We start from the raw sequence: 13,297 nt of genomic DNA on the forward strand, positions 1-13,297 counted from the left end.
TTTTTGACAAAAATGCCCATATTAAAATAACATAATTACATAGTTTGTCCCTTTATAAACCTAAAAATCTGCTGGAGCTAAGAACCCTAGCCGTCAGACTCCCTTCCATAAGAAAAGGTATTTTTCTTTTCAATTTTTGTATGCATCTCTTGAACCACATTTTAGAAGAAAAAAATTTTAATCCTTTTCCATACCTTCCAAAATCAATCTATTGTTTTTTTTTTTTTTAACATCAACCTCGCGGCCCACGCTGAGGTCCTCCTCGAGCGTGGACCACGAAGAAGAGCCCCTGGACCGCGGAAAATTATTTTATGGAAAATTATTTTATACTAATAATTATAATATTTTATACCTTTATTTTTGTGTTATACTGTAAATATAATATCATATTATATTATATCATAATACATTAATATGTTATGTTAAATAATTTAATATTATGTTATATTATGAAAAATTAATTTATACTAATAATTATAATATTTTATACCTTTATTTTTGTATTATACTATAAATATAATATAATATTATATTATATCATAATACATTAATATGTTATTCTAAATAATTTAATATTATGTTATATTATCGAAAATTAATTTATACTAATAATTATAATATTTTATAACTTTATTATTGTATTATACTATAAATATTATATTATATTACATTACATTATAATACATTAATATGTTATTTTGAAATAATTTAATATTATGTTATATTATGGAAAATTAATTTATAATAATAATTATAATATTTTATACCTTTATTATTGTATTATACTATAAATATTGTATTATATTACATTACATTATAATACATTAATATGTTATTTTAAATAATTTAATATTATGTTATATTATGAGAAATTAATTTATACTAATAATTATAATATTTTATACTTTTATTATTGTATTATACTATAAATATAATATATATTATATTATATCATAATACATTAATATGTTATGTTAAATAATTTAATATTATGTTATATTACCAAATATTAATTTACTCTAATAATTATATTACTATTATGCTATATTAACATAATATTATTTTATATTACAATAATATTATACTATATCGTATATTTATGTATTAATTTATGTTATGTTTTATTATGTTCTGTTGTATAATACTATGCAATGTCCTTTATGGTAATTTTGTCATACAAAAGTATTTTCTCAGTTTGTTTACCAAACACAAAACAAAGTACCACAACACTTTACGAATGTAGTTACCAAACAGCAAACAGCTTTTTATAACAGCTCTACTTCAGACAGCTCTACTTCCAACAGCTCTACTTCTAACAGCTCTACTGTCAACAGCTCCCCCAAATAGGGCCTTATTCGTTCGACTGCACGAATCTAACAGTGGCCAAAGTTACAAACCGAATCCGTCGGTCGAGGAGGCTCGAACCCTGCTTCCGCCGGTGCGTAGACTGAAAGCCTTGGGAGGCAAAGCCTCTTTATTCTAATCAAAACCCTCTCACTTTATAGGGAGCGCCTCTCCCTGCAATCATCTCTCTATTCTCTTGTCCAAGAAACCCCAGACGCCAAAACCCTTCAAGAGTCCCTCCTTCGGCGCCGGTTCGAGAGTCCAGGAGAGGAAGGAGGAGGGAGGGAGAGAGAGAGAGAGAGAGAGAGAGAGAGGGCGGTCGAGATGGGGGACGAGAGGGGAGAAGAGAAAGGGAGCCTCGTTCTGGTGGCCAGAAAGGGCTGCTTCGGCCTCCCCACCGCCTGCCCTTCGTGCCTGCCCGTCTACGTCTACCTCCGACTCGCCAATGCCTCCTTCGACCTCAACTTCGATGTCTCCAATCCTGACTCTGGTCCGTTCTCAATCTCTTCTTGTGCTTTTTTATTCTTTTTTTTATTTTTTTGAGAAAAACAATCTGTTCTTTTATCATACCAAGGCACAGGAACCCATCGCTCTCACTATTCCGATCACTCTTCAAGAATCCAGAGGGGTTCGAGTTCCAATGGGAAACTGTTAACTTTGATCTTTCCTCCCGTTTACGTTCTTCCGTTAGAAAAATTCGGAACCTGTTTATTTAGGAAGAGAAAAAAAAAAGGAAAAAACCTGGTTTGCACGAAATGATCAAGAAGACAGGTAATCTGTGGGAAAGGTTTCATTATTTTAGAGCTGCAAGAAAAATCAGTTTTCTTGAAAATCTACAAACATCGGTATGCCTCTTGAGATTATCTCCATGACTTTGTGTACTGGGTTAAGCAATATTTGGTCATAGTAAGATAGTACTAAATCTCTTTGCATCGAAGAAGCTTTGGGTCATGGTGATTCGCATTGAGAGCCTAGATACACCGTTGATTCTGCAGGGTGAACTAAATTGGCCATTTTTCAGTGTTATCATCATATTAAAGATATAGAGCAATTTTATGAATAATCACTAAATCCTAGTTTTCTTGAAACTATCTCCTGCTCATGTCTTCCTTCTCTTTGTCCCTCTCCATCTGTTAATCTTTTGTTTTAAATAATCAATTACCTTGTGGCCATACTTCTTTAGGCATTGCAGAATTGCAGCAGTATCTGAGTTCCAATAAGCTAGAGATGGGTCAAGTTGATTAAGCTCTCAAAATATGAGTGGTAGCTTCTAATGATCACTTCTGGCATCAGTTATTGTGTTTTCCTCTCAAATCCAATAATCTTACTGGAAATGAGTGTAGCAGCAACCATTCATTAAGGGGAAAAATGCAGTGCTTCTTGTATATACGTCTGATGCTTTATATAGGATGTTCAGAGGTCTATTTTGGGGTTTGAATTTATATGTGAGATCAATTGGAGAATGTTCCTGTCTATGTACTTATGACTGTTTATCAATTTCTAATCATATATTACATTGTAGATAAATGCAGATGTACTGCATACGATATTGAGCATTAGACTAAGATAGCACTATAATATTTAAGGACTATTGTATGGGAAATATCCAAAGCATTCCTTGTATTCATGTTATAGAAAAAAAGTAAAATGTTTAAACTCACATATGTTTATTTTTCAGTTATCTTTTTACTCTTATGTTAGTCAATAAAAAAATTTCAGAAGAGACTGAGAAGCTGAGATACTGAAATACTGATGGATTTGCTAACTGTTATCAAGGAGCAAAGGCATGAAAGGGGTTATGTCAAGGTTCTTTAGGGTTATGCAATGCTTCAGTGAGTATGTGAAGTAAGTTGATATAATAAGCATGTTTTTGTATCTGATTTGTCTATACCAAGGTTGGACATAAGCAGTTATCTCTTTAAAATTGTTTAGGATGCAACTGATGCTTATTTTGATAGTGCGTTCACTTATTATATAATCTTTAGAAGATCATTGGTGGAAAGCCTTGGAGTTTAAGGGTTCAAACATTTGTTCAAGAAAATGGAGTATTTGGAACGCAGTAATGGCGGTTCAAACATTTGTCCAAGAAAATGGAGTATTTGGAATGCAGTTATGTAATCACGTTCACTGTAATGGCCATAAGATACTCAACAGCAATAGTTTCCACTATTATGACTTGTTATATGCAATAGCCAAGAGATGCATGAAACTAGGTGGTGATGCAAGTTATTTATGATTGGAGGATAGCGTTGATCTGGGACTTACACCAAATCTTGAGAAAAAATGCTACAATTGTAAGGGTGAATCCTTAAGCTTGGGAAAACAAATATGTTAGTCTGTAATCATAGGCTGAAGCATCACCTTTTTTGTCTCATCTTCTATGTGTACAACTTCTATCCCTCATATTTTTACTGCATCATTTGTTACCATTAAATGCTGCAACTGTCATATCTTTTTCTGCTATTTTTTACAGATCATGTACCATATGTTGAGTTTGGTGATTATGTTGCATTCAACAATGAGAAAGGAGGGGTTATTGATTGTTTGACAGAAGATAGTATTGTTGATTTGGACTCAAAACTTCCAAGCCTTTCAGTCCCTGAATGGGTATCTACAAAAGCAATGATCAGCACTTGGCTTGCGCAAGCGGTGCAATATGAACTTTGGGTGGCTTCTGATGGAAGTATTGCCAATAAGATATATTTCTCTGATCTTCCAAGGCCAATTGGAAAAATCCTTCATTGGAAGCAAACTCGAGCTGTGAAGCAACTATGCGGAATAACCAGTCTTAATGCTGCAGAGAAAGAGGCAGAGGTCTCTTTCTCTCTCTCTCGCTCTATCTTTAATTATATTTGCATTCTTGAATAGGTGGACTTAGTTGAACATTTGAAAAACATATCAAGGACACTTGAAGGAGGGCAGAGGACTCAATAAGTTTTGCTACACAGTTCTTTATTGTAAATTGGATGGATCCATTAGTATTCTCTTATATTTTTATAATTAAAATGCAATTTCACTTAGTTTATTGATGTATGTAATTATTCTTTGCTTCGTTCCTGCAGATGTTGCCACTTGTGCATGCCTTTTCTTTTCTTTTGCATTTTATTTATTTTTTCTTTTTTTGGCACTTTGTTCTTATAAAGAGGCTTGAAGAATAAAGAAATATATTTTATCTTGGTAGTCGTTTGACTGAGATTTCTGCATGAACAGATATACAAAAAAGCAAATATGGCATATGACGCTCTCTCTACGAGGTTAGGAGCACAGGAGTTTCTGTTTGACAATAGGTACTAACTAGTTCTTTGATCTACAAACTTCATCCTATTTTTTGTTCCTATAATATGTACTATTATGTGCTTAGCATCCTTTTTAGAAACATATCTCCGATAGTTTACTAGGAACTAGTAATTAATTTGGATGTTTATTTTCCTTGCATACAGGCCTACAAGTGTGGATGCAATTTTCCTTGGACACGCTCTTTTTGTCCTTCATGCATTACCGGTAAATTCAGTTGCTTCTAGATTGTTGCATATTTGATGGAACCTGATTGTTGATTGTTATTTTAAATTTTAACTGAACATATCAATGGCTTATTACAAAGAGGGTCTCATTATTCTCATTATCAGTTGCCCTGCAGCATATTTGTAACCCTTCTGGAAGCCTGCTAAAAGGATTTGGATTTTAAAATATTTTTACTTGCATTATGAAGCAAAAACAGTCCTCTTTCTTTCTTTTTCAATTTAAAGACAAACTACAGTTTTTTGGACATTGCTATTAATGGAAAGTGGTGGATGCATACTCATGTCATCTGCTATTCACTTTTTGTCATTTCATCGCTGCTGCTCACTTGTGGATGGTAACATTGATGAATAACATAACTATCGGACATATTTTTTGATGATGCAGCTTAAAGTAGGGTCTGCTTGCAATTTATAAGTTATTTAGATGTGGTATATGTGTAGTTTAAATCTTTAAATACGTACGTCTGTGTCTTTCTCATATTTGAGGTTGCTTACCTGTGGTAATTATATTTATTGGGCTATTGTCTGCATAATGTCATGCATGATTACTTTTTCCCTTGAGTTTACATTAAATAAATCATTTCCCAATAGGCCAAATCTATATAGATAGAAAAATCACCTGACCTGCCATTTGAGTTGTAGATCTAGATTTTGCTTAAGAAGAAGTGGAGACATGGTATCATGTGCAAGTTCTTGTTCATAAAACAATAATTTATTCCATCCGTAGCAAATAGGAGAGAGCTGGCAAGGTGATGGTGGTGGGCTGTTATTTCATCTCTATGATCTTATCCATTTCATGAAAAAAAAACCTGAACTCTGACAATTTGGACCAGTTGTGACGACAGATGAGTTGCATTAGAAAATCTGTTGCCGTTGTGAGAAAGGAGGTATATGTGTAACAAAATCTTGAATTGCTTGATCTTGGGTGTTAATTTTAAATATCTTTTTCTTATTGTGTTGTATGTGAACTTTCTAAAGAAGATGCATAAGGTGTTAGTGGAACATTGTTTAGTTTGGTTGGTCATCATCATAAAATGATGAAGGTTTGCAAAACAAGAAGATGATGGCACTAGATATGGCAAAAATGATGATACAAGGGTACCTATGAATACATAGTGAATCATTCAACACTTGCCTCATAATATCTATAGCTTGCCTACATTACAGTATGAAATAGAAAGATCAGGCCTTTGGCAAGTTGGTTTTACCAGCTCAGATCTTAAAGAGAGATGCTTCACCAAAAAAAGGTTACAGATCGGAGCTCATTGTAAATATATGAGTTCTGTAACTTGCTAGGAGCACCATTGAGAAGATTGAGTATTTAGTTCTGCTGCAAATTTACTATCAAGGAGAGAAGGCAATTGATGAGGTGCAATATGCAATAAGGAGTATTTAGACCCTTCTTTTGACGCATTTTGGGATTTTGCAAAGCAAGATAAGATATTTAGTAAAATGTTTCATTATAAACATTAGGAGATAACCTTTTCAAGCCTCCTCAAACTAAATCTATCCATTTTTCTTCCTCTTTTACATCTAATAGTCTAACTAGGTCAAAATTCATAGCTTTTATTTACTGAGTACCTGATAATTCATATATTCAATTCAAAGAGGATATTTGTATGCTTGCCTACGATGCTAGTTTGGAATTCGTAGCTATTGGGGTTGTTGGTATAGAGCAAAGAAGTAACCATGGTTTGTATAATCTGATTTTTGGGCTGGGAAGATTTTAGTGAGGCTTTACAATAGCCTTTTGGCATCATTTGACTGATGGAATGAGCATTGCTGCTAATGGATCGGGCTCAGGCAGGCCCACCTCAGGCCTAGGCTCGGCCTGTCATATTAGCTATCAGCCCGAGCCCACCCAATCATAAAAGATCATGCCTAGGCTTGTCGCAGCACAAGGTCACTAGGCCTTGGTCCAATACAAAACGAGATTTCTTAGTTCTCATTGTATTTGAAAAAAATAAAAAAATCCCCAATCTCCTCCCCTCTGCTGCTTGTTGCCACTGCATGATCCCCTCTATCACAGACCATCTCTGCATCTTCCTCTCAGCCACTGCATGCTCCCCTTGGTTGCTGGCCACCGCTAAGACATCCCTCCACTGCTCGTCAATGCGGCAGCCTCCCTCCCATAGCTCATAGATGTGCTAGCTTTCCATCTGCCACTTGCCAGCTGTGCTCCCTCTGTCGCTCGCTGCTATCATGGCCTCCTCTCCACGACTAGCTGCCTCCTTGCCACCATTGCCTATCCTCCATGTTGCCTCCCTCTATTATGGCTTCCCTCCCCCCTTGCCCCTGCTGTGGCCTCTTCTTCATTGTTTGTTGCCACTACTACCTCCCTTTCCTCTCTCATCATTGTCGTTTCCTCCCGTTTGCCGCTTGCCACCGCAGCATGCTCCCCTCCACCTCCCTTTCATGATCAAGAGATGGGGTTTATTTAGGGCAAATAGGCCATGAGCTGGGCTGAGGGCGGGCTGGGCTCAATCCTATAATATGCATGGGCCTAAATTTTAAGGCATAGGCTTAGCCCTAAGCAAGACTGATAACAGCAATAGGAATGAGTAATTAAGTAAGATTCATTATAATGGAAGTAACTCTTGAAAACTAACTTGGTTTAATTTTGTAGCAGGATCACGTAAGGTGTGATGAAGTTGAGGCCTTGGTCATTGGTGTTTAATTTAGGTATTGACACATTTTTGGAGTGCTAATAATTGATGGGCATCCAACTCTAGAATAATGTATCTTATAATGTTAATATATATTTTCTTACACCACAATTAAGCAGTGTAATATTGGAAATGTCACAGTATGTAGTTTGTAGGTTTTATAAGTTCTGGTTCTTGGCCCATGGCAGAGTTGGTTTCCAAGAAAACTAGTCACTTTGGGTTTGAGGGTTAAATCCAGCTTATAGTAAGAAATAAAAACAATGTTTTGGGCTCAAACACAACAATGTGGTCCCCTTTTTCTCATGTTTTACCTATAGGAAATAATTCATTTCTACTTCAGCGGACTGAAACACATTTCCACTTTATCAGTTGCTTGCATGATGATCTTTTTTTGAGACTGAGCTTGTAAGATGATCTTTTCTTGATCAAATGGTTGATACATCACATAAAGATTTCACAAAAGTAAGTTATTCTTTATCCATATAGTGGCCAAAATTGATTATTCAATCACTCTAGCTTATCCAATACTTCAGTTTGATTCATGGACTTGTGGATATGAACTTGGTTGTGTCTTTAATGTGATTAGCGGGATTTGTGATTACATCACATATGTTCTTTAGCTGTAGCAGTTGTAAATTAGGTTTTATTTTTTTCATACTTGTAGAAATATTTGTTTGGGTTCTACAAATGTTAGGTGACTACTGCCTCTTTATGTTCCCGTTAATGCCTCATAATCTATTAGTTGCTAGAGTAATAAGAGGACCCGTGAAACTGAAAGAATAAATCTAATTCTATTCGGTGGACTAACGAGCTAAATGTCCTTCTTGTTGCAAAATAATAGAAAAATAAAAAGAAAAAGAAAAGCTAAAGGTGATCCAAGAGGATCACCAAACTCGATGTAGACTACTTTGATCGCTACGAGTATTAAGAAGGATCACCAAACTTGATATGGATCACTATGGCCACTACAAGTATCCAAGGGGATTATCAAACTCCATGTGGAATATTTTAACCACTACGAGTATTTAGGAGGATGACCAGGTTCGATGTGGATCACTTTGGCTACTATGAGCAGGGCTGGACAGTATTCAGGAGCAAGATCTGCCACATCGGAAAGTCGAGTCGTAGCCGAACTTTCGAAAGCCATAACTTGGTTATACGGTGCCCAGTTGAGATGATTTTTTTTTTTTTGAAATTAAGTATTTTTTTGAGATCTACAACTTTGGGCTAATCTCCTAGGAGGTTGAATTGGGCCAAAATTCTATTGTTTAGGCTCCAAAATGGGATGGTCAAAGCGAAAGTTTTCTTTTCGGATTAGATTTTGACCGAGTGCAGCTCTCTATCTGAGAAGAATTCGGTGGAGCGACAGAAGGCAGAGTTGATGGAGAAGTCGAGATCTACCTTCTTGAGATTTTTAACTTTTTTTGCTAGAGATGTCTAATTAAGAAAAAAGAGTTCTACTAGGATTAGGAGAGGAATCTAATTCAAATTGTGAAAGGGGGAACCTTACTATTATTATTATAAATAGAAGTTATGTACCTCAGTTTAAGATGTGGATCATCAATAAAAGAAAAGGTGACTTAAAGTCCTACTTTCGGGATGCCTCCATCTTCTTCTAGTTTTTTTTTTGGGAGATCCGAGTTGAGCGGGTTGAAGAAAATCTTCTCTCCGATCGGGTCAAGTTGGTATCAAAGTTATACTCTTATCTGGTGGAATTGGAACTTGATCTGATCAGATCAAGTTGGTATCAGAGCTTCGGTCCTCTGCATCTATGAGAGCTTTAGTGCGTGGTCTAGATGTGCGAGCGGTACAAGCAGTCAGAAGAAGAGCTATCCGTGCTTAAAGTACATTGAAGGACAAAGGTGAGTATGGTTGCTACTTCTACCTCGACAGATGATGAGGTGATGGAACGTCTTACACAACTAGAGGAGAAGATAGCCCAAGTCACCAAGATTGTGTCTTGATTGGTGACTCCTTCAACACAAGCACCAACAATTCTATCTTCGAGCAAAATCAAGTGGTTCAGCCATGGGTAGGGAAGCAAGCATTTTTCCATCTTCATTTCTAATTTAGCAGCTAAGTCCTCTAAGCAAGAGAAGTTCTGATTCAGAATGATCACCGGACTTGATGTGGACCACTCTGACCACTACGAGTATTCAGGAGGATCATCAAACTCGATGTGGAACACTTTGACCACTACGAGTATTCAAAAGGATCACTAGACTCGATGTGGATCACGTTGGCCATTACGAGCAGAGATGTACAGGGTTCAGGAGTAAGATTCGCCACATTGGGAAGCTAAATCGCAGCCAAACTTTCGAAGGTCACAACTTGGTCATATGATGTCTGATTGAGATGATCTTTTTTTCTTGGTATTGAGTATTTTTTTTGAGATCTACATTGCCAATCTCCTAGGAGGTTGAATCGAGCCGAAATTCTATCGTTTAGTCTCTGAAACAGGCTGGTCAAACTATTTTTTTTTTTTTCGGATAAGATTTTGACCAGGCGCAGCTTTTTATCCGAGAAGAATTTGGCAGAGCGACAGAAGACAGAGTTGATGTAGAAGTTGAGATTTACCTCTTTGAGATTTTTAGCTTTTTTCTACTAGAGATGTCTATTTAAGAAAAAAGAGTCCTATTAGGATTAGAAGAGAAATCCAACCCAAATTGTGAAAGGCTGAACTACATTAGTATTATAAATAGGGGTTATATATCTCAGTTTAAAAGGTGTGGATCATCAATGAAAAAAAAAGGGGACTTGAAGCCCTACTTTCGAGATTCCTCAATCTTCTAGCTTTTTTTTGAGGGATTCCAGTTGAGCGGGTTGAAGGAAATCATCCTTCTCCCTGATCGGATTGAAAGGTCATGTATCTCTCACAACAGAAGATTATAAGAAGGTTGTGATTTTTGGCTGGGCTGATGTTGAACATTGATTAAAGCAGTGAAACATATATATTAATGAATCTTTTTTAGGGTGGTGAAGAGAGATTTTGATTGTTTTGTAATGTGTATTCTAAATGATAGGGACTTTCTAGGGCCGAATTCATTTGTATCTCTTGCAATCACTATATGTGGATCATGGAACCAACCAAGATTTGGAAGTGCCACCAAATGACTGCCAGGAAGATTTGTGAAGATGTCAAGTTTGATAGCAGATGCTATGGGGTCTTTAACCATAAAAACTGCTATTTTCATAGTTTAAATGTAAGGTAGTGTCAGTTTGTTTATGTTAGATTGCTATGCAAGATCAAGCCACTATCTTTTACTTGCATTTCAATTTTATTTTTCTTGAAGAATCACTTCTCTGCTATAATTTATTTGTTGCAATTGTCATTTGTGTTAGTCTGCATTTACTGTAAAAGTAATCTAGTTCCAAGCAGTTGAACTGGTTGCATCTTGGATGCATTTGATTCATTCCAACTCTTGATGTTATCATGTTTTTATTTGCTGCTACACAGGATACTTCAGTGCTGCGGAACAGCCTCCTAAAGCATACCAATCTAGTAAAATATGCTGAATATCTTAAGACTGACTTGCTGGAAGCCAGCTCATCATCATCTTCATCGATACCAAGATCTCCATTTGATGCATCAACATCATCAATGCCTAGAAAAAGTGCCTCCTCGCGATGGAGTATGATAAAAGAGAACCAATGAGCTTGGTTTATTTTTTGATTTTTTTAAACATGATTTGTAGAATTTGACACTAATTATAGGATATTATTATCATTGTCATTATCATTATTATTGTTATTGTTATTATTATTATTCTCTGCATGATCCATGTCTTTGCAGAACTAGGCCTTTTTTTTTTCTTTGTTTTAAAAGCATATCTAACTCCTGCTATTCAGTCCTGATGGTTAAGTGTATTTTAGCCCTTGATTATAACGAAAAAAGGAAGAATTCATAAAGCTGTTTCCAATACACAGGATAAGACTGGTTGATTAAGTTCATAAAAAATTGTGACGGATATTTGGAGCCAGGTTAGAAATTCAGTCCATGATTAATATAAGCTCAATTTGTTCCAGACTTTTCTTAATGGGACATCTCAGATGTTATGAGACCTTGACTCCACTATTAAGAATTCTGGGTATCTAAGGAAACTAAATTTTCTCTTTTTTTATTATATTGCTTTATCCTCGTCATTACGGATATATTGGTCTACTTCTAGCTTGGCGGGTTAAGTTGAAACTACAACACTATTTACACATTCATTTATGGAACAGTTTCCTCCCAAATTACATGAAGCACAATGCAGCCAACTGACTTCAGCATTTGATAAAAATATTGGCAACAATCTGTAGCATCCATGATCCCATGGATAATATGTCAGAAACTTAATTTAGCATGAATTACTTAGGTGAACCATCAAAATACTTTATTAAGCATGCAAAACTTGGTATTAGATGACACACGCCATCTTTTGTTTTTTGCTGGCCGTGATGCATACTTGAACATAATCTGAACAAATCATTGCTGTCACCTTAAAGTTGCTTGATAGATTATAATTATTCTTTAATGTTATAGATAATTTATCCTTTCCACGTGCACCTTTATTGGACATCTTGAATATTTCATAAATTTAGTTCTTGTCATGTTAACATAATGAAGTGTTCAGCTATTCGCCATGGTAAACTGCATCCTGCTTCTTTGATACCATGCTTTTTCAGGATCAGAGCCCAAGCCAAAAGCCAAAAGGGAGAGGACAGAAGAAGAGAAAATTTTCAGGAGAAGAGCCAAGTACTTCCTTGCAACACAGCTTGTTGCGGTTATTGTATTCTTGTCACTGTTTGGAGGGGCTGATGGTTCTGAAGATGGTGCTGAAGATGGGGGAGCATATGAAGAAGACTAAAAGCTTCCCAGTGTTGTACCGATAATTTGTCCTTCCGTACATCACAAGTTGTAACTTTTCAGAGGTTTCTTTACAGGGTTCTGTTTTTGCACATTGATTTTCTAATCAAATTTAATAAATTCCAATCACTTGTATCATGCACTAGAATTTTGCCAACTTTTGTCAGTTATTATGTAACAATCATTTTTTTTACTTTTGCGAACATCAATCTGGGGTTCCGGACATTTAGTAATGGCCATGAGATCTTGGTTTGATGTTCATGATTGGTATACCTATGCTTCAGTTAATCACACCAGCACTTCTAGCATGCTGTGTTACTAAATTGTGGATTTTTTTTTATCCCTTCTTAAGCCTTTAAATGTGTTTTTTTTTTTGTCTGTCAAGTTGCTCTTTGTTCTACTGACTTGCATTCACTTACATCCCACATATGCTTTTGACTACATCTCTGCCATTACAGTCTCCTTGTCACAGTATATATTCTCCCAAGTTCAATTAGATAGAGATTCCATAAATTTTACCTTGAGTTTTCATTTTTGTTCATTGGTTTGGCTGCCTTTTCCTTCTTAACAGCTTCTTTGGACCGGCTTAATGTATGGCTAGCTTATCGACTTTTATCAGCTGCCTTATCTATTAGCTTCATTGTGTTCTTGTTGATATCCAAGTGTTTTGTGATGGTCATTTTATATAAATCATTACTTGCAGCAGCTAAGAATTGTGATGTCTGTTCATGCTTGTGCTGAAGCTCACGTCAGTAGCTTTTTCTTAATGAATGACATGACTTGTAGTGATTCTTTGTACTTATATGTGGTTAATGGTCATTTGTCATCTATGATATCTTCATGGACTAGAGTCTGATACTGCTTGATGCAAAATGTGTGTATATATATGTGCGCCGCGATTACTATTTTGTTTGCAC

At 35.8% G+C, this 13,297-nt stretch overlaps 1 protein-coding gene across 2 annotated transcripts; it reads left to right on the top strand.

The window, feature by feature from the left end:
- The first annotated feature begins 1,483 nt into the window (after positions 1 to 1,483).
- LOC103701577 (metaxin-like protein) lies at positions 1,484 to 12,573 on the top strand. 2 transcript variants are annotated; one of them, XM_017841418.4, is made up of 6 exons: positions 1,484 to 1,834; positions 3,818 to 4,158; positions 4,555 to 4,631; positions 4,785 to 4,845; positions 10,989 to 11,163; positions 12,200 to 12,573. In XM_017841418.4, exons 1-6 carry the CDS (start codon positions 1,669 to 1,671, stop codon positions 12,379 to 12,381), a joined length of 1,002 nt encoding a protein of 333 aa, XP_017696907.3. In that variant the 5' UTR covers positions 1,484 to 1,668; the 3' UTR covers positions 12,382 to 12,573. The 2 variants fall into 2 exon arrangements, with proteins under 2 accessions (XP_017696907.3, XP_038984410.2); XM_039128482.3 differs by having other exon boundaries at positions 1,488 to 1,834; positions 12,206 to 12,518.
- The last annotated feature ends 724 nt before the right edge of the window (positions 12,574 to 13,297 follow it).

Source organism: Phoenix dactylifera, chromosome 2, assembly GCF_051530095.1.
Source record: "Phoenix dactylifera cultivar Ajwa chromosome 2, Ajwa_hap1_PhDact_Kaust_v1.1, whole genome shotgun sequence".
Taxonomy (NCBI): Eukaryota; Viridiplantae; Streptophyta; class Magnoliopsida; order Arecales; family Arecaceae; genus Phoenix; species Phoenix dactylifera.

Excerpts from the sequence above, each read along its gene's own strand:
- LOC103701577 (XM_017841418.4), top strand. The coding sequence starts at position 1,669 with ATGGGGGACGAGAGGGGAGAAGAGAAAGGGAGCCTCGTTCTGGTGGCC. Across the intron at positions 4,159-4,554 it reads CTGCAGAGAAAGAGGCAGAG|ATATACAAAAAAGCAAATAT; the intron begins GTCTCTTTCTCT and ends CTGCATGAACAG. Across the intron at positions 4,632-4,784 it reads GAGTTTCTGTTTGACAATAG|GCCTACAAGTGTGGATGCAA; the intron begins GTACTAACTAGT and ends CCTTGCATACAG.